The following is a 21,910-nucleotide window of genomic DNA, read 5'->3' as shown; positions in this document are numbered from 1 at the left end:
ATCCACAAATAAGCAAGAAGTCACTTTTATAGAAGCTATGTTAAATTCTGTGGAAAATACTTTGGGAGATTAGTTCAAGAACCTTAGTCCAAATATAAATAAATCCTCGCATTAAAGGGTCTTCCAATTTACAAAAACAAAACACGCTGTGACCACATATGATAAAGTATCTTCTAAATCCTTATTTTGGGTTAGCTTTATAACTATGAACAGTCACTCCAAACTGAAAAATGAAAAAGACTGTAGCACTATTATGATAAAGAAAAATTAAAAGCCACCAAATGCCTAACCTTAGTGAAATACCTGTGCAAACCTATAAACATACTCAAATACTCTATTTCTATAAAATGAAAAGTCTACTGACTATATCTTTCAAAAACTATATAATTCCATAAAAATTTAAATATATAGACTATACCAATACATGGAAATGTATATATAAAATACTATTAAGTGAAAAAAAACAAAAAATATAAAGTGAATACAACCATGTAAAAGTAAATATATTACAGTAACAAAAACTGTGAAGTGACTTAAAATTTATAGAGACATAAACAGATTCAAATATCCATTAGAGGTTTTTCTTTGTTACTTAAGATTATAACAAAATAAAAAAAAAATAGACTATTATTTTAGATTAAACTATACTCCTAAACAATAAATACTGAACTAATGTGAACTCCTAAAACAGAGATTTTAAAAACCATGACTTAACTATATTTCAAGTGTATCCTATGGATGGAGACCAGCCCACATTTGCTGATCTTCACTTTACAAAACCTTCTGGCAATGTGCACAATTATAACTGCCCTTCTTAAACATAAAAAGAAAAAAATTTAAAGCACTGTTCAAGTAAGAAAACCAAGCAGCATGCTAACAAAATCTATCTACTTAATCTGTTTTGCACCTGCAAAAAAGCTACTAATAGAGGGTTTTAAAAAACTAATCCTATATACATATTTTACATAATATATTTATGCTATAAATATTTTAAAGAATGGCTTTTACATAATTCTTCATTTTAATTCAATATATATCTCACTGATTTAATTGCAAATTATGCAAATCCAATCTTTCAGATTTATTACTGAAAATTATTCTCTACATGGTTTAGAAAATGGTTAATTTCTTGGGTAAAACATAGCATATTTAGAAGTCCGAAAGCCAAGTAAATCCCTTATTTCATTTCGGAATTTTGAAAGATCTTGGCGTAGTTCATTTAGATTTTCCACGGTTGCCTGATCTGTACTTTGCATCTTCTGTCTCATGGATGTCAAGTAACGATGCACTAGGCAGCACATCACTTTTTGGTAGTTTTCATCTCTCTTTTGTTTCAAATTTCTCCATTCCTTCAAAACAAACAATTATATGATACAATTTTATAAACAATATTTAAATGAGGTGAATTTTTAAGATTTTTCACAGATACAAACACGTTTTATTGGGCTATATTTTTGGGACTATATGTTACAAAATAATATTCATCACTTGTTTAAAACAGATACAGCCTGCCTATTTGTTTTATTCATTCACCTATATGCTTCTCTGGATTTAAAAATATTCTTAGGAATCCTCAATTTATAGGAAGGATTAGCAAACTACAACCCACAGGACAAGTACGTCCTGTTTCCTATTTTTTAATGGCCTGTGAGCGAAGAGTGGTTTTTTACAGATGAATATTTATAATTAATTTGATGATAGGGAATACTGATTTTGAGACCCAATTAAACAAAATGTTATTCCCCCCCAAAATGGAATTCCATTCTTTTCATTAGATCTGTATTACAAAAAATTATTAAATTATTACTCAATTAATGTTACATTTTAAATTTCACCAATAAAAATTTTGTGGAAATTTGTGCTCTTTCTTGTTATATTACTTATTATAGTCATAAAGTATTTTTGATTTTGTCTCAGTCTGCTAAGTCCAAAAGATTTACTAATAGGCCCTTTAAAGAAAAGTTTGCCAACCTCTGGTTTATAGCAACATGAACTGAATTATTCATGTAATGAATAACTTTCAAGAAAAACTAGAAAAATGAGATGGCTCCAGTAGTCAATCTTTATCTATGCTGACAGAATTGGCATTCTAAATATTTCCCATGTTTTAAAACTTGAGACAAGATTTCATAAAAAAAAAAAAAAATGATAGCTCTATCTCTCACATATTGAATCCTTACTTTATGTTAGATACTATGCCATGCATTAGGGATATATGAGTAAAAAAAAAAAATCAGACAGTCCCAGGCCTTAAGGAGCCTGCATATTTACACTCTAGGAAACATCAGTGATTAGGAATCGTTAAAATTTCCAAGTTGCAATTTTAATATCTTACCTTTAAACTGTTTTGCCGTTTAACCTTGCCTTTTGATGTATGAGAGCAAATCCACTTACTGAGGCTACTAATCATATAGCAAATAGTCTTTGGTGAAGGAATAATATTGAAAGGTGGGGGTAATGTACATTTGTCATCAAAGTAGCTAAGCCACAACTTTGCTCGAGCAAACTTCCATTCCTTGTCTTCATGATTCTGTAAGAGCCAAATGAAAAAGCAACACAGAATGTGAACACACACACACACACACGGGGGAGGGAAGGGCAAAGGAGAGAGAGATGGGGGGGAATCATTTTACATGGTCCAAATGTTTGATGTCCAAATGTTTACACAGCTTGTAGGTAAAAATTTGGTTCAAGAGTTGTAGTTAATATACATTACTTACATTTAAAAAAATCTATAATTAGGGGCGCCCGAGTGGCTCAGTTGGTTAAGCATCCAACTTCAGCTCAGGTCATGATCTCGCGATTCAGGAGTTAGAGCCCTGTGTCAGGCTCTGTGCTGACAACTCAGAGCTTGGAGCCTGCTTCAGATTCTGTGTCTCCCTCTCTCTCTGACCTTCCCTCACTTGTGCGCTCTCTCTCTCTCTCTCAAAAATAAATAAAAACGTTAAAAAGTTTTTTTTAATCTGTATTTAATTTTAAAATAATACTAATTCTTAATTCTTACAATCTTTGGCTGCCTTATCTACTACATACATTTGGTATGATCTGAAAGAATATAAAGTTTTTACAAGAATGAATACTTACTGCTATCAACTGAAAGCTTTTATGAAGCATTGCCACCAGCAGCTTGGTAAGCACGATCACAACCACGACATTGTATGTCCCAACAATAACAGCTCCAACAAAGGACTGTAATTCTTCTCCATAACTAAATCTTGTGACAAAGATTGCCACATGTGCTAAGGAGAAAATATACCAGAACAAAGCAAAGCAAGTGCCAATGAACCTGTAAAGACAATTACATTTCTGTTTAAAAGAAAATTAAAGCACTTAATTAGCAAAAATGAAGAACTCATTCATATTAACATTCCATAAGTAAAACACTGATAATCCAAGAATACATTTTAAAATGAAGGAGATTGAACCCAACAGTTTACATATGTCTTAAACAAAGAAATACACTTAAAAGGATAAATTATTTTGTTTAACCTCCTACTGCTTTTGTATTATCAACATAGCAGCCTCTAAGACCCTGTTTGTGCCTAATTAGATGTTGCCACTCCTCTGCTTAAAAACTTCAAATGGCTCTCAATCTCAATAGCCCAAAGTCCTTACAAAGATCACAGATCAACAACATTCTACATGATCCTCATTACCTTTTGGACCCCATCTCTTACAACTTGCCCTCATTCACTACATTCCATCCACAGTGGCCTCCTGGTTTTTCCTTGAACAGCCAGCCACACTCCCATCCCAGGGCATTTGCCTTTGCCATTCCTTGGATCGGTGAATGCTCTTCCTCCAACTATCTTCTTCATGGCTTGATCCTTCATCAACTTAGTATCTTTACCTGAAGGTCATCTCTTGCGAGGCCTTCCCTGGTCTATTTAAAATTGCAACCTCTCACACATAGGGAGAAGCCTGGCCAAGCTTTGTCTCTTTGGTCCTTTTTATTGTGTAATATATATTTTATTTCTTTTTTTATTGACTATATCACCTCACTGTAATATAAACTCTATGAGGCAGTTTTGCTCACTGGTACTTCATTCACTCAGTACTTTGAACAGTGTCTGTTATATAGAAGGTGTTAAATAAATACTTATTATTCATTTAATCTTAAATAAGATGACATCCAAGTATCTAAAGAATAGTTGGTACATAACAAACACAACAAATACCTAACTCCACACCCCTTCTCCATTATGCTACTTAAAAATGAGGGGAGGTATTTTGTCTGCCTCACAACTGGTTGTTTAAGTTCTTATGATACAGTAAATTAGAGAAAAAAATTGTTTATGAAGCTCTAATGATTCTCAATTCTATTGACCTCCTACTGAAGTGTTGAAAATATGAGAGATGGTTTTGCCTGTAACAATAATGGACAGTTGCTGACATTTAATATGTGAAAAGTATGGGGTGCCTGGGTGGCTCAGTTGGTTAAGCATCCAACTTCGGTTCAAGGTCATGATCTCACAATTCGGGATTTCGAGCCCTGAGTTGGGTTCTGTGCTGACAGCTCATTGCCTGGAGCCTGCTGCAGATGCTGTGTTTCCCTCACTCTTTGCCCCTCCCCTGCTCATGCTCTGTCTCTCAAAAATAAATAAATGTTAAAAAAATTTTTAACAAAAAAATATGTGAAGAGCAGAGACATCTTGCAATACGCAGGACTGACAGAAAACTGTCCTGCCCCAAATCCTAACAGTGTACAAAATGCCAAGAACTCCTCTGTTAAGACAAGCAGCAGGGGAAACAATGTAATATCGTGGGCCTGTTAATTGCTTAAGATTCTATTTATGTAAAGAAAACTACAACATGATTAATGAAAAAGTAAGTATTTATTAAAAAGGAATGTCTTAAAGAAAATTTGAAGTTCTACTTCTATAGGTACTAATTCATATATAATACAATAGAGAGAAATATATTTACTAAAAATTTAAAAAGACACTCACGAATGGAAGGTATCATTACTTTGCTGTTCACAGAAGATGCCCACACAGTCCTTCTGTTCTTTTGGGGTATAGCCTTTATCATACAGTTGTGTCAGTCCAATAGTGAAAGAAAACAAAACAAGAAGGAACATCCCAAGAAATTTTCCAAAATCTTGTAACATCTGTCCCATGGAAATCTGTGGAATATATTATATAGGTGTTCATTAAAATTATCAGGAAAACAAAATATTAAGTATTAAATGACCAGGCAACAAAAGTAAAACAAACATATGATTCCTTTTATTCCATCTGGTTAAGATAGTTCCATACTTTTAAGACATCAAAAGTCTCACTGACAAACAAAAAGCCATTCTAGGGGCGCCTGTGTGGCTCAGTTGGTTAAGCTACGACTCTTGATCTCAGCTCAGGTCTTGTTGTCAGGGGTGTGAGTTCAAGCCCTGGCTGGGCTTTGTACTAGGTGTGAAGCCTACTTAAAAAAAAAAAAAAAAAAAAAAAAAGGTTGCCTGGGTGGTTCAGTTGGTTAAGCATCTGACTTCAGCTCAGGTCATGATCTCGCAATTCATGGGTTCTAGCCCCATGTCCGGCTCTGTGCTGACAGCTCAGAGCCTGGAGCCTGCTTCAGATTCTGTGTCTCCCTCTCTCTCTGCCCCTGTCTGCTCACACTGTCTCTCTCTCTCTCTCTCTCTCAAAAATAAGTAAACATTAAAAAAAAAAAAAAAAAAAGCCATCCTAATCATGCCAGCACTGTTAGTGTTGGATGGCACATTTCTTGAATCTGGACCAGGTCTGGAGAGGACACTGCTGGGAAGAAGTAAGAGGCTGAGACATGGAGATTTAAGAAAAGGCCTAATTTGCAAGGAATAGAAGGAAAATTCCTTGCTTAAGCCTAAAGGGAAATAAACGCTTATGTTTTTTATGGCTTCTTAAAGTTTACAACTATAAAATCATAAGACATAAAGTATTTAATTTGCTTTTTGTGACCAATTCTAAACCAATTCTCCAAAGATAGCATTTCCTCCTCTAGGACTGCCCTAATCTTTTTTTGCCAAGGTGGTCAATTTTCTTTCATTTTAGGTCAATTATAAGAAAATATGTGTGCAAACCAGATGAATAGGTCTAATTAACATGGGTATCTTTTGTAATGTAGTCACATGTAGTGTGTCTGGGAGCTTTATTCAAGCCTAATTTCATTGTCCTCCAATACTCTTTCAAAATCTGGGTGATAGGTACTTTTCATAAATTCTTGGTATTTAAATTAGCATACAAATTTGGAGAATAATTGACATTATCCTTTTGACCCAACAATTCTATCCCTTGGCATTTAGCCAATAGATAGGAAATATGCAAAATGCACGTATATACATGGGTTTTCACTGCAGCACTGTTAGAGGTCACAAAAAAATTAGAACATCTTAAATGTCGTTAAAAAGAATGGAGTATATCTATATGTGCTGGTGTAGAAAAATGTCTATAAAATATTAAGTCAAAAAAGCTGGGTATAGAACAGTATTATAACAGATCCCATTTCTATTTCTTTAAAGTATAAATCAGATATATATTTCGTATAGATAGGATTTAATACGCACAGTACATTTCTGGAAATTTACACAAGAGACTGTTTAATAGTGCTTAAATATGGAAGGTAGGACTTGGGGTTGGAAGGCAGACTTTCTTCCTTTGAATTTTCTTTACTGTATGCATTTCTTTTTTTTTTCTTTTTTGCATTTATTACTTATTCAAAAAATAGGGTTTAAAAATAACCCTTCCTCAAAACTTACCAGATCAATTTTACAGTTAATTAAATCCAGCTTCAAATAAAATGTCTAACTGCCTCAAACCTACCAAAATAAAATATGCCACTTACCACTGATACAAAATGGTAGTGACATTGAGCAAGTGGCCAAACCTCTCTAACCCACTAAAGTGAGCCAGCCAATTAAGTAAAAGAGGGGTGCTAAAATTTTTTAGGCACACCACAGCCTGGTAAACTGGACTCTGCAACAGTGAAGAGGTCCAATATGCATGGCTTGCACATTTGACTAGGCCATGTAGTACCTTTTGAAGTCTTGTGCTTTCCTCACTTCCCACTGCAAAATTTTGAGAGAAGAAATAGGGAGCTTTTAAACTCAGCAAGCTTTACGTGTATGAGAAAGAGAAGAAATACATTTCCTTCTTAATCAATGATAGCTTTATACCGAAGTACCTTGGAAAGAAATCATTTTTAATGTTTATTTTTGAGAGAGAGAGAGAGAGAGAGAGAGACTGAGACAGAGCGTGAGTGGGGGAAGGGCAGAGAGAGAGGGAAACACAGAATCCGAAATAGGCTCTAGGCTCTGAGCTGTCAGCACAGAGCCCGATACAGGGCTCAGAGACTGACGTGGGGCTCAAACCCACAAACGTGAGATCATGACCTGAGGTGAAGTCAGACACTTAATCCACTGAGCCACTCAGGCGCCCCTACTGGAGATTTATCCTTAGGAGATAATTTAAAAGAGGCAAAGACCCTACATACAGAGCACTGTGTAGAAGAGCAAAAACATGCCAAATATCTGATAGGGTGAAGGCTGGTATCGTTAGGGTTCATATCATGTGTTAAATTATAAAACTTGCTGAAAAAATGAAGCAATAATAATGACAACTTCTAGTCATTCTCCTTCCAAATCTTCCTCCAGAAATAACCATAATTACCTGTCTAAAAATTCTATCTGATCAAGCCATTCACACTCAAAACCTCCTTTGCATGTATGATAATATTCAAATTCCTGGCACAGAGGCCTTCAGAGTCCAGCCCAGTCTATTTTTTTCACCCTCATCTTCCCAACTGCCACCCACTGTCCAAATACGAAAGACATCCTGTCTTCTCTAAGCACGCCATGCTTTTATGACTTCATGTTTCTGTACATGTAACTTTGTTCTTTGCCAGGAAAGCTTTTTATCCCTTTAAGGCCCAGATCAAATGTCACCTTTTCTAAGAAGCTGTCCAGATTCTCTCCAAGCACCCCTTCAGTTATGCTCCAAAGTACTTTGTCCATAATCTCTAAAATCATATTTTTCACTTTATATCAATATTTATGTTTGTCTCTTCTAGCAGGCTGTAAGAGCAGGCACCATATCAATAAGCTTCAAAGCCCAGCATATTAGTTAAAATGTTGAACACATAGCTACTTTTTATATGCCTTATTATATAACTCTCTACCATTTTCCAAGAGGTATCATGTATTTTTATTTATCCTGTAGGATCAGAAAGGCTAGTATTATCTCTCTTTTTCCAAGTGACAAACTGAAGCTTAAAGAGATTGTGACTTGCTCAGGCTAACAGAATAGATGGCAGAGGTAGAATTCAATTCTTGCTTCTAACTCCTTGCAAGAGCTTTTCTGAAACATCACTTTGTGATTTTTATCTTAGCTTTCCCGTTAAAAATTTGGGGCTGTGCCACTCTGGAAAACAGTGCGGACGTTCCTCAAAAAATTAAAAACAGAACTACCCTAAGACCCAGCAATTGCACTACTAGGAATTTATCCAAGGGATACAGGAGTGCTGATTCATAGGGGCACATGTACCCCAAAGTTTACAGCAGTGCTTTCAACAATAGCCAAATTATGGAAAGAGCCTAAATGTCCATCAACTGACAAATGGAAAAAGAAGATGTGGTTTATATATACAATGGAATACTATCTGGCAATGAGAAAGAATGAAATCATGCCATTTGCAGCAACATGGATGAAACTGGAGGGTATTATGCTAAGTGAAATAAGTCAGTCAGAGAAAGACAGGTTATCATATGTTTTCACTCATATGTGGATCTTGAGAAACTTAACAGAAAACCATGGGGGAAGGAAAGGGGGGAAAATAGTTACAAATAGGGAGGGAGGGAGGCAAACCACAAGAGACTCTTAAATACAGAGAACAAACTGAGGGTTGATGGGAGGGTGGGGGAAAGGGGAAAGTGGGTGATGGGCATTGATGACAGCACTCGTTGGGATGAGTACTAGGTGTTGTATGTAAGCCAATTTGACAATAAATTATATTTAAAAAATTAAGGATTTCATTCTCATGTAATGAGCTTATTGAATTAATACATGAATAAATATCCAAAAAAGATGTAACTATTAACATTTTACACCAAGTCTTTTCTTCTAACATTCTGTGAGCTGGGCCATAGTTTCCTGACCTATAAAAGGGATGGTCATATGCTACATCAAACTCACTCATCTACATGCTATTAAAACTTGGCCAGATTTTATGCCAATCTATTTAATCAGCATCTCTGAGGGCAGGACTTAGATATACAGATTTGATGTGCAACCCTAGTGATTCTGAGTCTCACCAACCTGGGAACTCCTAGACTAATGACCTCTAAGTTTCCCTCTAAGTGTAACATTTATGCTTCCAAAGAAAAATGGCCATCCCCAGTATACCCTAAAATGCAAGGCACTTTGAAATGAAATCACCCTTTACTCACTGCAAATGACAACAATATGCCATTTATGTGATACAGAACACTAAATTAAATCTATTAATTATCCAGTAAAGCCAAATGATTCACTATGAATAAAGTATGCGTTTATGTGTCAGATGCTACACTTATTTTCCAAGTTTCTTTGTATTATTTTTCAGATTTGCGACAGTTAACTCCACTAACTATAAAGGAAATGAAGAAACGGCTCTAATGATTTATGTAAAGTTCATCATGTGTCAGAAAACCTGCTATGAGATGCATCTTATATACACTGACCCATTTAATCCTCACAACAATGACACAGAACCTGAGACTCACAGAGATGAGTAACAGTAACAGTAAGTTACAGAGCAAAATTTGAACCCAGTTGGTTGGTTCTGTCTTGTTCTTTCTGTCTAATGACCCAACTACAAGTGCTTAATTCATCTGAAACATGTGGATAAATCAGGAAGAATTTTTAAGATCTGTAAATTATTAAAGCCTGCCCAAAGAAGTATTGTACAATAAAAGTTAACGAGGGAATCATATTACTCTGTAGCAATGAAAACAGAGAGGCAAGTTAGCAGATTGGTGAACATCTTTAGCTCTGGAGCCAAACCACTGGGTTAGAATCCCAGTTTGGCTACTTACCAGCTGTGTGACCTTGTGCAAGTTACTTAATATCTCTATGCCTCAGTTTCTTCCTCTGTAAAATGGAAATAAAAGAGTCTGACTCTTAGAACAACTGTGAGGATTAAATGAGGTAATAAATGTAAATAAAGATCTTAGAATAGTATCCATGGTAAGGGCCCATATGTTAACAGTTATTATTATAATTACCACTTTATTTTTAGATTCTATCTTTAGGTCTTTTTTTGTTAAAACGTGTAACATTACTGATTTATGTCCAATCATGACTCTTACATTTGCTGAAGCATATTAGGTAGCATCCTTCTTTTATAAAAGCAGAAGAACTTTGAAGAGCAGACTGGTCTGTGGATTCAGACAGACTCAGGTTCAGCTCTTGACTACTTCTTTCTAGTTCTGTGAACTATTTAACCTCTCTAAGCCTTAGATCCCCCATTTGTAAAATGGAAATAAAAATAACAAGGGTTGTGATGAGGATGAAATAAGGCGAAAACACTTAGCACAGTGCCTGGCCCACATGAAATGTTAAACAAACGTGGTGGTTGTTATTATTCTGAATAAGCAGCTCCAGTAACAGGTAGTAGATATAGCCCAACAGCTTTATTCTTCTCACACACCAATCAGCATTTGTCTTTACCCAAGACAATTTAATTTATCAAATAGTAAGTGACTACTATGGCAAGGCAGTAAGTAAAGTGCAGATGAAAAAATAAAGATACAGTCCCTACCCTCAAGGAATTTTTAATTTAGTAGAGACAACACCGTCTATAATTTAAGACAAGCTAAATTTTAATTGTCTTACAATTAAGACAAGCTTTAGGAAGTGCTCATTGGAGGTTCAAAGTACCAAGTTCACTGGATGGAGTTATTCATTAGCAGGGGAGCAAGAGCATAGGAATGGATTTTCCAGAGGCAGGAGCTCTAACACTGGCACATGTTCCCTCTCCCTGGAATGCCTAACCCGCCTCCATTCTACTCATCTTTCAAGGCTTAATTCCAGTGTCATCTCTTCTGGTGCCTTAAACTGAAGTGAGTGCCCTTTCTATGAGCTGTGCCTATGACAGCAATTACCACTGTAAATGTCATGTTTGCTTCTCACCCTCAGTGTACTTGAGTTCTTTAAGGAGATATTGGAGCATATTAATTTTTTTTTCAGATTTACTTACTTAGTTACTTACTTAAAGTAATCTCTATACCCAACACTGAACCCACGACCCCAAGATCAAAGAGTTGCATGCTCTTCTGACTGAGCCAGCTAGGTGCCCCAGAGCTTACTCATTTTAGTATTTTCAGTGTCTAGTACTTACCAGGCACTCAAAAACTGTTCACTGAATGAATAAAATTTTGACAAGTAGAGGAGTGGGTGGGACATTCTAAACAGGGTAATAACATAAACAATGTCATGGAATTGGGATAGCATGGGACATGTGTGAGATTACTGACTGGTCTTGGCCCAGATGGAGAAGTACTTCAGTAAGGGACAGAGATGAGTTTAGCGACAGATGGCTACAAAGTAAGTAGGGCCAGATGTAGAAAGCCACCTTCCAGAGTCTACCTACGACATAAGTTACAAATTTAATGAGCATAATCATAAAAATGTCAAGTACTAAAATAGAGGATTCAACCACTGCTGAATATAGAACCATTTTATATATTCCACTATATGATATTCCTGTGACCTTGATTTGCCTAGGACAGTCCCAGTTTCCACTTGTTTTCCCAAGTTAGTAATAAATAGCATCCCTTTCATTCCCCAAAGTGTCTCCATTTGGATGATAAAATATGGTCACCCTAACCAAGGGAGTAATCTGTACCCCTACCACAGGTTATATAACCAGTTAAAATAAAAGTCTGTCAACTTCTGCAAATATTTGGAAGGAAAAAAAGTTAATGGAGATAATCACAGTAATCACATAAAAACATTATCTGACATAACAGGTTATATATGTAAAGGAATAAAGTTGCTCTTTTGCTAAAGTAATTAACTTATTGTCAATTTTTTTTTGCATTTTACTTCTAGTTTTACATTCATAACTGGATTACTCCCTTTCAATTGAGTTCCTTACTTATGATGAACAAAATGGAAGAAAAATGTATTCTAAATTTTCTACAAGAACTTTTTCTAGAATATTTTGGAAGAACTATGCAATACAAATCTGTCATGTTAGTAAGACTACACTGTAACACAAATGTCTTTATTTGAAAATATCTTTAAGTAAAAGCCTGAAAATATGAATCTATGGATTCCTATTCAATATCTATTCTTTGTTCTCTTCCTGACTAACCAGACCTTGATTTTTTGGGGGGCAATTGAAAGTACTCATCTCCTCAGACTTCCTTGTAGCTACAAATGACCATATGACCAAATTCTGGCCAATGAGTTATAAGTGGAAATATGTGGTAGGGCTCCAGGGAAAATGATTGCTCTCTTGATAAAAAGAGAAAGACAGTTGGCCCATATTTTCTGGCTTTTGCTCTCTGTCTTTCCCCTTCTCTCTGTAGGATACAGACTTGATAAAATGACTTGGAACAGGGAGCTTGCAACCATGAGGAACAGTAACACTGTAAAAATTGCAGACAACCTTCTGTCTGGGAAGATTTGCTTTGCAATACCAACAAATTCTTTTTGTATTTCCAAATCCTTCAGTTCTGAGACTAGCCTATACCAGACAACAGTGGTCTGGGGTGAGGGTAAGGGGAGTTTTAAATGCAAAACGGTGTCAAGAAACTTTTTGGGGTGATGCACATGCTAACTTGATTATGGTAGTGATTAAACAAATTTATACTTTTGAAAAACTCATCAAACTATATATTTAAGATGGGTTTATTTTACTGTATGCAAAGCATATCTTGCTAAAGATTATTTATTCTATTTATTTTTTTAAATCTTTCTTTCTTTCTTTTGAGAGAGAGAGGGAATGAGCAGGGGAGGGGGACAGAGACGGAAAGGGAGGGAGAGGGAGGGGGGGAAGGAGGTGGGGGAGAGAGAGGGGGGGAGAGAGAGAGAGAGAGAGAGAGAGAGAGAGAGAGAGAGAGAATCCCAAGCAGGCTCCATGCTGTCAGTGCAGAGCCCGAGGTGGGGCTTGATCTCACAAGCCTTCAGATCATGACCTGAGCTGCAATCAAGAGTCAGATGTTTAACTGACTGAGCCACCAGGTGCCCCAATAAAGATAATGTTAAAAAATCATTTGCTTAACTAAATCATAACGTTTAAGCATATGAGTAACCAGCAGACCTTTTTAAAAAATAGAATACAATAAATATTTGTTGGCTTCACCTAAATCATCTGTCAGTTCTATGGCCATTGCGACAATCTAAATTGTCCTGCTGGAGAAGAAAAACACAACAGCTGAAATGACAAAAACCTACTTATTCAGTATTTGTATACACATCTATATAGTTCTTTGGGGAAGAGATTAAGTCAGAAGACCTGACTCAATAGTTCTAAGAAAAATAGATAATTCATTAAGAAATAATAGCATACTTTTTCGTTTTTAACTCTTTGTAGAAATATATTAAAAAAATACAGAAACTTGGTGATACATATAAAAAAAGAAAGAAACTTAGTGATATCACAGTGATAAGACTGTTGACTATTGACTAAAACAGTCATAGAAGATATTAGTGGCAAAATTAAATCAAAATAACAGTGTAAATCAGTGTTTCACATACTATTTTTTGGATAAAAACAGAGACCTGAACATATCTAATGAAAAATGAGTATCACATTAAATGAGTTTATGTCATGATAGTTTGAACAAGGTTAAACAAGTTTCTTTATCTCTTTCTTACAAGCTTTAATGTGATAATGTGCACTGTGAATTAATCAGGACTTGGTTAAGGAACTCACACTCCAGGAAATACTGTTGCACGATGATAGCACAAGCCAAATCAAACCAAGTTTTTCCTACATATTTTATTTTCATATCTCTATTTGGAGAACATAATTATGCCTTTTCTTTAAAAATATCTCCTTTAAAAATGTTTTTAAAATCTACATTCCTAACAAATTTCGACTCATCAAGAAAAATTGAATATTGCTCAGATTCTCAGACTCATAACTCACAATATATGTAGAGCTACTCACCTACCAGAGTTGATCCCCTTTCTCTAAAAACAATCACTATTACAATCTGTGGTAAATTCAAACAATTATGAGTCCTTTCTTTAATGTAAAGGGACTTAGCATTTAGTCCTGGACCCTCATGCATAATAACCATTCTACTCTGAACAAATCACCATCTCAAAAGCTCAATTTCTTGAGCTATAAAGTAGTTTAAGGCATAAAGCTGGACTACATGAACTCTATGAAATTTGTTAGCCTAAAAATGTCATTTTCCAACCTATTACATTTAATATTTACTAAGCAAAGTGAAAGAGTATTTTAGAAATATAGCTTACATATTTTCAAAATCATCATTAAGTATGAATTCTTTGTGCACAACACCTCCCTCATATATACTATTTAAAACTTTAAATGTGAGATTCATTTTGTCAAAACACAAGATTTTCATGTTCCTCTACTGTCTTAAGTATAACTACGTTTTAAACACATCTATGTCTATGAACTGAGGGGAGAGGGACAATGGGCCACAGCTTAATAAAGTCTGAATACCTGAAAGCACAGGATTATCATTCAGTCAAAAGCGAAGTAGATGAACATGCAGTGTCCTCTCAATTGTTAATTATTTTCAAAAGCAAAGTTTAACTTTAACATCAGAGAGAACAATGTTCTAGTGGATCAATAGAAAAATATAGTAATAATGACATCTAACAAATATTCTTTAAGAAATATTAATTATTTACCTGTAATGGACCCAATATGGAGCTTGTTGTATACATAAAAAAGAGACGAAGATAACTTAGAACATTTGCAAATGCAAAAAGCCCTTCTGCCACCAGAGTAGGATGGAATGCATCCCAGTCCTTCCGATCAGCAAAATCATGAAACTAAAGTTAGGAACAAAAGGCAAAGATAGATAGCTCTCTCAACTTAGGAAAATAAAAACCAGTATTCTGACTATTGAAAGAAAACTATTTATGTCTATTTTAGGAGATCTCCTTTTAGGTTTTATGAGGTTCTCTTCTTTTAATACAAATAGCATTGTTTTAACTAAATAAAAGATCTCTACATACATAAGGCAATATCACTCTATATAATAAGAGGTTTTCTCAGAAATTCTTGGGTTTTAAAAAATTAAACATTTTTTTAAAAATGTTATTAAACTTTTTATGAATGAAATGTTTACTGGTTTCTTTAAATTTTACAACACAAACTTTAAGCATTAAGTAAAATTTAAGTATGTTTGCTCTCAGTTAATTAGCTATCATATTAAATTAATCCTTAAATTAGCCCTTTAACTCAGGTTTCTAGTATGAACCCTAAAAGTTCTTCTCTCTTCCAAATACCAAGGGAGAGAGAGTGCATTATTATACCCAGACATAGAGCGACCACATGTTCCAATTGTCTGGAATAGTCCCAAATTATATACCAGTTTTCCTGGCATAATCATTAATGCCCCCTTATACTCTCAAAGTGTCCTGGTTTGGATAAAAAGTTATATGAGCACTCCACTTCTAGAACTAAAGAGATCAAAGACACCAATGACCCTCAACCTCTTTATTGAGCCATTTATCTATGTATGATCATTTTTTAATTTTCTTAGTAATTTCACAAATCTGGTCATTGAAAATACCTAACAAACATGTTCCATACTACTGATCATTTAAAAGTATGCAGTTTTCTTTTAACAAAGTAAAATGATGTGTAAGTGAATCAGTGTTCTTTTTCTATAGTCCATAAATTAGTCCAAAAACAAGAAAATATTATTATCTCTTAGTTCCTTGACTGTGACACCCTAGAAGAATTCTAAACTTAGGGCTTAAACAAAGATAATTAAAATCAATTATCTTTTCTGGGCTTGGAGTAGCTTACATCTTGGTAAAATTATAAGATGCATATAAAACTAAATTTTTGTCAAATTCTGAATTTAAAAAGAGGCATCAAAAAATAATCACATTTACATCACTCTTTAATAATCATTATTTGGAATGTGTACAACACTATAATGAATTCTTAAAGATAAAACTTTTTTCTGGCAGGTATAAAGAAGACTAACACTAATCAATTGAAGTATCTTTGTGTTCTCACTTTAAGTAGATACATGTTAATGAGGTAAATGAACCTAACTCAGATATAAGGAATCGGCATTTGGTAGAAAGAAAATGCCTAGACAGACCTGGATTTAAATCCAGTCTTGGTTTCTTACTGTGTGGTCTTGGATAAGTTACTTAATATCTCTGAGTTTCCTTTTCCTTACTTGCAAAATGGGGATAAGGACATCTGTCTCATAGAGTCCCTGTGAGGATAAAATGAGATAAAGTATAGCAAGTAGCAACCATGGAGCCTGGCATATAATAGGTAACCAACATTTAAAAGTGATTAACATCCTTTAAACTACTGGAAGGGAGGAAACAACATACACTATTCCCTTACACTGGGATAGTGAAATTAAAATGAAAACACATCAGGTACAGATTTGGGCCAACGTTAACTTTGAGTTATATAGCTATGTTTCCTACACAAACTTCATTTATGTCTCCAATTAACATAGCTAATAGTCACCTTGTTGTGAGCAACCACTTTGAGGGCAAAAGTTGCCAAATAAAGTGAATTCATGACAAAACTGAGTTGATTACGGGATTCTTCTAAAAAGTCTTCCAACCCTTCATACCAGAGTCTTTTAATGTCTGACCAAATCATCCCTAAAAAAAGAAAGAAAAAAAATCAGATAATGTTCTTAATTCAATAATAAACTAAAAAATAATTAAAACTCAAAATATTAAATAAACAGCAACTTACATCAAACTATAGTCTCATCCGGAAGAAAAAATAAGAACTTTTTAGTGAAAAGTTCTCAAAATTTGAAAGAAAAAAACCTTAAGTTTTATATGATAATATCTTTCCCAGAGAGAGATTTTAATAAATGATGCTTGTGAAACAAGCATAAGAAAAATAAGGAAACACACACACACACACACACAAACACACCACAAAAGCTTAGTTCCTGACTCTTTTCTCTATTATGCTCACTCCTACAGTGACTTTATCCAGTCTAGTCTAATGGCTTTAAATACTATCTGTGGGCAGACTTTCAAATTTATACCTCTAAATTTGACCTGTATTTATATAATAAATAATATCTCTAAACCCCTCTTCAAAACTCAACAATGTTCTTAACTGCTCTGCATCACCAACTGAATGTTTTAACATATCCAAGATGTGTATTATTTTTACTTTATCTACCTAATTTTAAACATTAATGCATAATGGATTGAACACCACTAAAAGTAAAAGTTCTGACTGAAATCAAGTTACTTGAAATTAACTTCCAAAAAAAATTAAAGTTCCAAAACATGCAGATTAATTTTATAGATGGAGAACTAAAAGTTAAAATGATACTTTAATTTTTCTCAACGTATTTATTAAATCAATGAAGAACATACTGATAAATCAATGCTTTATACCATAGAAGACTAAATTTTAACATCCTTTTACTCTATAGCAAATAGTGAAAAGACGGGTGAGAAATGCTGAGTTTAAAAACAAGGCTGAAGATCCAAAGGGAAATAAAGACGTCATTAAAAGACCATAAATAGGGGCTCAGCTGGTTAAGCGTCTGACTCCGGCTCAGGTCATGAACTTGTGGTTTGTTAGTTTGAGCCCCGTGTAGGGCTCTGTGCTGACAGCTCAGAGCCTGAAGCCTACTTCGGAATCTTTGTCTTCCTCTCTCTCTCTGTTCCTCCCCCTATTCATACTCTGTCTCTCCCTCTCTCTCAAAAATAAATAAAGATTAAAAAAAAAAAAAAAGACCATAAATAGACGATGTGATTATACCTCAACTCTCCTCCATTCCCCACAGAAAAGGGCAAGAATTATAAAAACTACAGGTCATTTCAAATTTGTATCATACAGCATAATACTTAGAAAAATAATTTTCAGAAAATAAAGTATCTTATATTAAAAACTCTGTCATTTCTAAAGAGTTCTGGCTATCATTACAAAGAACTGATTTATATAGAGTGAGTCACCAGGGAAACCTTTAAATTTAAATTTAAATAATGTTTCTATAACAGATAAAAATGTAACCTCATAAGTTCATGGGTTCTTAAAAGGAAAACTAATGATACAATAAAACAAAATAGTTAACTCTTAAAATGCAACCATATAATATGTATCACATTTCAAAATACCTAAGATTCATACCTTATACCAAAAAAAGCAATCATCAGCAAAATTTTTCTTTTAATGATCATGAACAATTTTAGAGACTGAAAATAAAGAATTTTTAACTTCATGTAATTTAAGTAATAATAAATAAGTTCAGGATCATATATCATTAGAATAGTGTTAGATAAGTCTTCAATGATCATGAAAGTGTTCGAATTCTTGCTGTATAAACAGTGTAAAATTATAAACCGAACACAGATGTTTATAATGCCACCAAGCAAAGGAGAATTAAATGGTTAAATAAAAGCAGAACTTTTTGGACAAACTTGACACTTACCAATAATCCACAGTATAAGAAGATAGTCTATTCTTTCAAGGGCTGGCCCCATTGTGTTTTTCTTATCCTCATTGTAGACAAGAGAATATAGGTTTAGTAACAGCAGGAATGTGAAATACGATGCTCCATGAATAATAAATTTCATAAAAGGAGTGTGAATGATTTTGCCAAACTGAGATTTGGGAGCTATCAAATAACAAAGTGACAAAACTGGCCAAAAGATACCAACTGTCAAAACAGTCATTATCTTCTTACAGGTGGGCTTACGTCGGTAGCCTGACATCTGTCCAAACCAAACAGTGTTCAGGAACTGCTGGCAGTTAGACTGGGAGACAAACTGAAAATGACACACACACATACAAAAAAAAGAAAAAAGAAAACCTCTAAATACAATCTGATAATACCATTATTTGACATTCAAAGTTTTTTTTTTTTTTTAATTTTTTTTTTTTTCCAACGTTTATTTATTTTTGGGACAGAGAGAGACAGAGCATGAACGGGGGAGGGGCAGAGAGAGAGGGAGACACAGAATCGGAAACAGGCTCCAGGCTCTGAGCCATCAGCCCAGAGCCTGACGCGGGGCTCGAACTCACGGACCGCGAGATCGTGACCTGGCTGAAGTCGGACGCTTAACCGACTGCGCCACCCAGGCGCCCCTCAAAGTTTTAATAATAGTTTAAAATCAATTCTATATAATCCACATAATTTTTGTTTTTTGTTTTTCTTACATTTAATAAAAGAATGTAAAGATTGAGAGCACAGACTCTGGAGCCAGATTACCTGGATTCAAATCCAGGCTCTGCCATTTAATAATTGACCTGTAGCAAGTCTTTTTTTTTTTTTTTTAATTTTTTGTTAACGTTTATTTATTTTTGAGATAGAGACAGAGCATGAACAGGGGAGGGGCAGAGAGAGAGGGAGACACAGAATCTGAAGCAGGCTCCAGGCTCTGAGCAGTCAGCACAGAGCCCGACGCAGGGCTTGAACTCACAGACCGCGAGATCATGACCTGAGCCGAAGTCAGACGCTTAACCCACCGAGCCACCCAGGCGCCCCATGTAGCAAGTCTTTAAACCTCTTTTTTTTTTTTTTTAATGTTTATTTATTTTTGAGAGAGAGAGAGAGAGAGAGCATGAGCAGGGAAGGGGCAGAGAGAGAGCGGAGACACAGAATCTGAAGCAGGCTTCAGGCTCTGAGCTGTCAGCACAGAGCTCTACAAGGGGCTTAAACTCACAGACCGCGAGATCATGACCTGAGCCGAAGTCAGACGCTTAACCGACCGAGCCACCCAGGCGCCCCATGTAGCAAGTCTTTAAACCTCTTTTTTTTTTTTTAATGTTTATTTATTTTTGAGAGAGAGAGAGAGAGAGAGCATGAGCAGGGAAGGGGCAGAGAGAGAGTGGAGACACAGAATCTGAAGCAGGCTTCAGGCTCTGAGCTGTCAGCACAGAGCTCGACAAGGGGCTTAAACTCACAGACTGTGAGATCATGATCTGAGCCAAAGTCAGATGCTTAACCGACTGAGCCACCCAGGCGTCCCAAGTCTCTAAACCTCTTTAAGCCTCAAATTTCCCACCTATTAAATGGTGATAATAGTCTCTGCTCATAAACTTATTAGCAAGGATTAAATGTAAAGCTCTTAGAATAATAATGCCTGATTCATAGCATGCAGCATATAAGTATTAATTATATTATCACTTACTTAGTCATTACTTAATGATTATTACTAGCCTACTTAGCCATTTTGCAAATTTTAATTTATAGACAGTCTCATAATGTTTGTGAAATTTCAAAGTTAACAAGCACAATCCAAAGAAAAAAACTGATCAAAGAACTAATAGGATTTCAATTATAAGAAACCAAGATACGAAGATAGCAATCAAAATCTAAACATGAGACATATTTACGCTTCATGAAAACATTGAAAACTTCTTAAAATGTATTATACTCTTAAATCTGCTTAAGACTGAATTCTATGTAAGGAAAAAAAAAGGAAAAATATTGCCAAATAAGAGGGAAATTCTAGTTTAAGTACAGAAATAAATTTACCAAAGTTTACAAAGGCTTCTGAGTTTACAAATTTCAGAAGCAGTATTTTCTCAATATAATGTGCATGCTGTGCAGGACAACACCAGGGTTCTGAACTCTGGACATAATAATGTGATCAGGTTTGAAATTACCAAAGCACAAGAGATCATAATGTCATTCAGATATCTAAATACTAACAGGTCAATCTTCTGTTTTAAAATGATTTACCCTGGGGGCGCCTGGGTGGCTCAGTCGGTTAAGTGTCTGACTTTGACTCAGGTCATGATCTCACCGTTCATGAGTTTGAGCCCCACATCTGTGCTGACAGCTCAGAGCCTGAAGCCTGCTTCGGATTCTATGTCTCCCTCTCTCTCTGCCCCTCCCCACCCCTCTCTCAACAATAAATAAACATTTTTAAAAATCTTAAAAAAAAAGAAAAGAGGGGCGCCTGGGTGGCGCAGTCGGTTAAGCGTCCAACTTCAGCCAGGTCACGATCTCGCGGTCCGTGAGTTCGAGCCCCGCATCAGGCTCTGGGCTGATGGCTCAGAGCCTGGAGCCTGTTTCCGATTCTGTGTCTCCCTCTCTCTCTGCCCCTCCCCGTTCATGCTCTGTCTCTCTCTGTCCCAAAAATAAATAAAAACGTTGAAAAAAAAAAAAAAAAAGAAAAGAAATTTCCTAATATACTATACTTGTTTTGGCATTGAAGTCTTATTTCATTCTCCATTCTTCTGCTCAGATTGCAGTGCTCTTAGGGAATCTTAATTTGTCTCTAAGATGAAATACTAGGGAGAGAAACAGCTTTTCCTCTCACAAACTATCCAGTTTAGTAGCATCCCAAACTTAGTGGTTTCCCCTTCCCCCAAATATCAAAGCAATCTCAGAACTGATTGCTGTCCTTGTCATCCCTCTCTATAATGACGATTTAATTAAGAGTAATGTTAAATATGTAATTGGAAAAACAACATTTCAACTGGAAATGTTTTAAGTTTGTGGTACAAATTTTTTGCTACTCCTCTCATCAAGAGGTGGATTATCAGTGTTTCCTACCCTTCAATTCAACAAGGTTTGATTGCTTTAATCAGCTGGAAGATGTGATGCTATGTGACTTCTGAGGGTAGGTTTCAAAAGGCCATTGAGCTTCCACCTTGTTTGATGAACATTTGCTCTTGGAGCCATTAACGGCCATATAAAGTGTCCTGAAGCTACCATGCTGTGAGGAAGCCTAGGCTACATGCAGGCACTCTGAGCAGCCCTCAGAGGCTTCTCAGACCATCTCCT

General features: G+C 35.3%; 1 protein-coding gene across 3 annotated transcripts in view; it reads right to left on the bottom strand.

The window, feature by feature from the left end:
• Positions 1 to 490: 490 nt before the first annotated feature.
• TRPC1 (transient receptor potential cation channel subfamily C member 1) overlaps positions 491 to 21,910 on the bottom strand; it is a 65,121-nt gene continuing 43,701 nt past the window's right edge. For all 3 annotated transcript variants that reach the window (XM_047100082.1, XM_047100083.1, XM_047100084.1), the window contains 7 exons: positions 18,605 to 18,941; positions 16,663 to 16,802; positions 14,844 to 14,987; positions 4,950 to 5,125; positions 3,085 to 3,286; positions 2,336 to 2,530; positions 491 to 1,349 (listed from right to left, as the gene is read on the bottom strand). In XM_047100082.1, coding sequence (XP_046956038.1) covers positions 1,122 to 1,349; positions 2,336 to 2,530; positions 3,085 to 3,286; positions 4,950 to 5,125; positions 14,844 to 14,987; positions 16,663 to 16,802; positions 18,605 to 18,941 — 1,422 coding nt within the window. In that variant the 3' untranslated portion in view covers positions 491 to 1,121. The remainder of the gene's footprint in view (positions 1,350 to 2,335; positions 2,531 to 3,084; positions 3,287 to 4,949; positions 5,126 to 14,843; positions 14,988 to 16,662; positions 16,803 to 18,604; positions 18,942 to 21,910) is intronic.

This window comes from Lynx rufus, unplaced genomic scaffold (assembly GCF_022079265.1).
Source record: "Lynx rufus isolate CCGP_SWC_20201006 ecotype Redwood Valley unplaced genomic scaffold, mLynRuf1.p SCAF_5, whole genome shotgun sequence".
Classification (NCBI taxonomy): domain Eukaryota; kingdom Metazoa; phylum Chordata; class Mammalia; order Carnivora; family Felidae; genus Lynx; species Lynx rufus.
The sequence above is the reverse complement of the archived record's forward strand: the minus strand, read 5'-3'. Positions and strand labels throughout refer to the sequence as shown.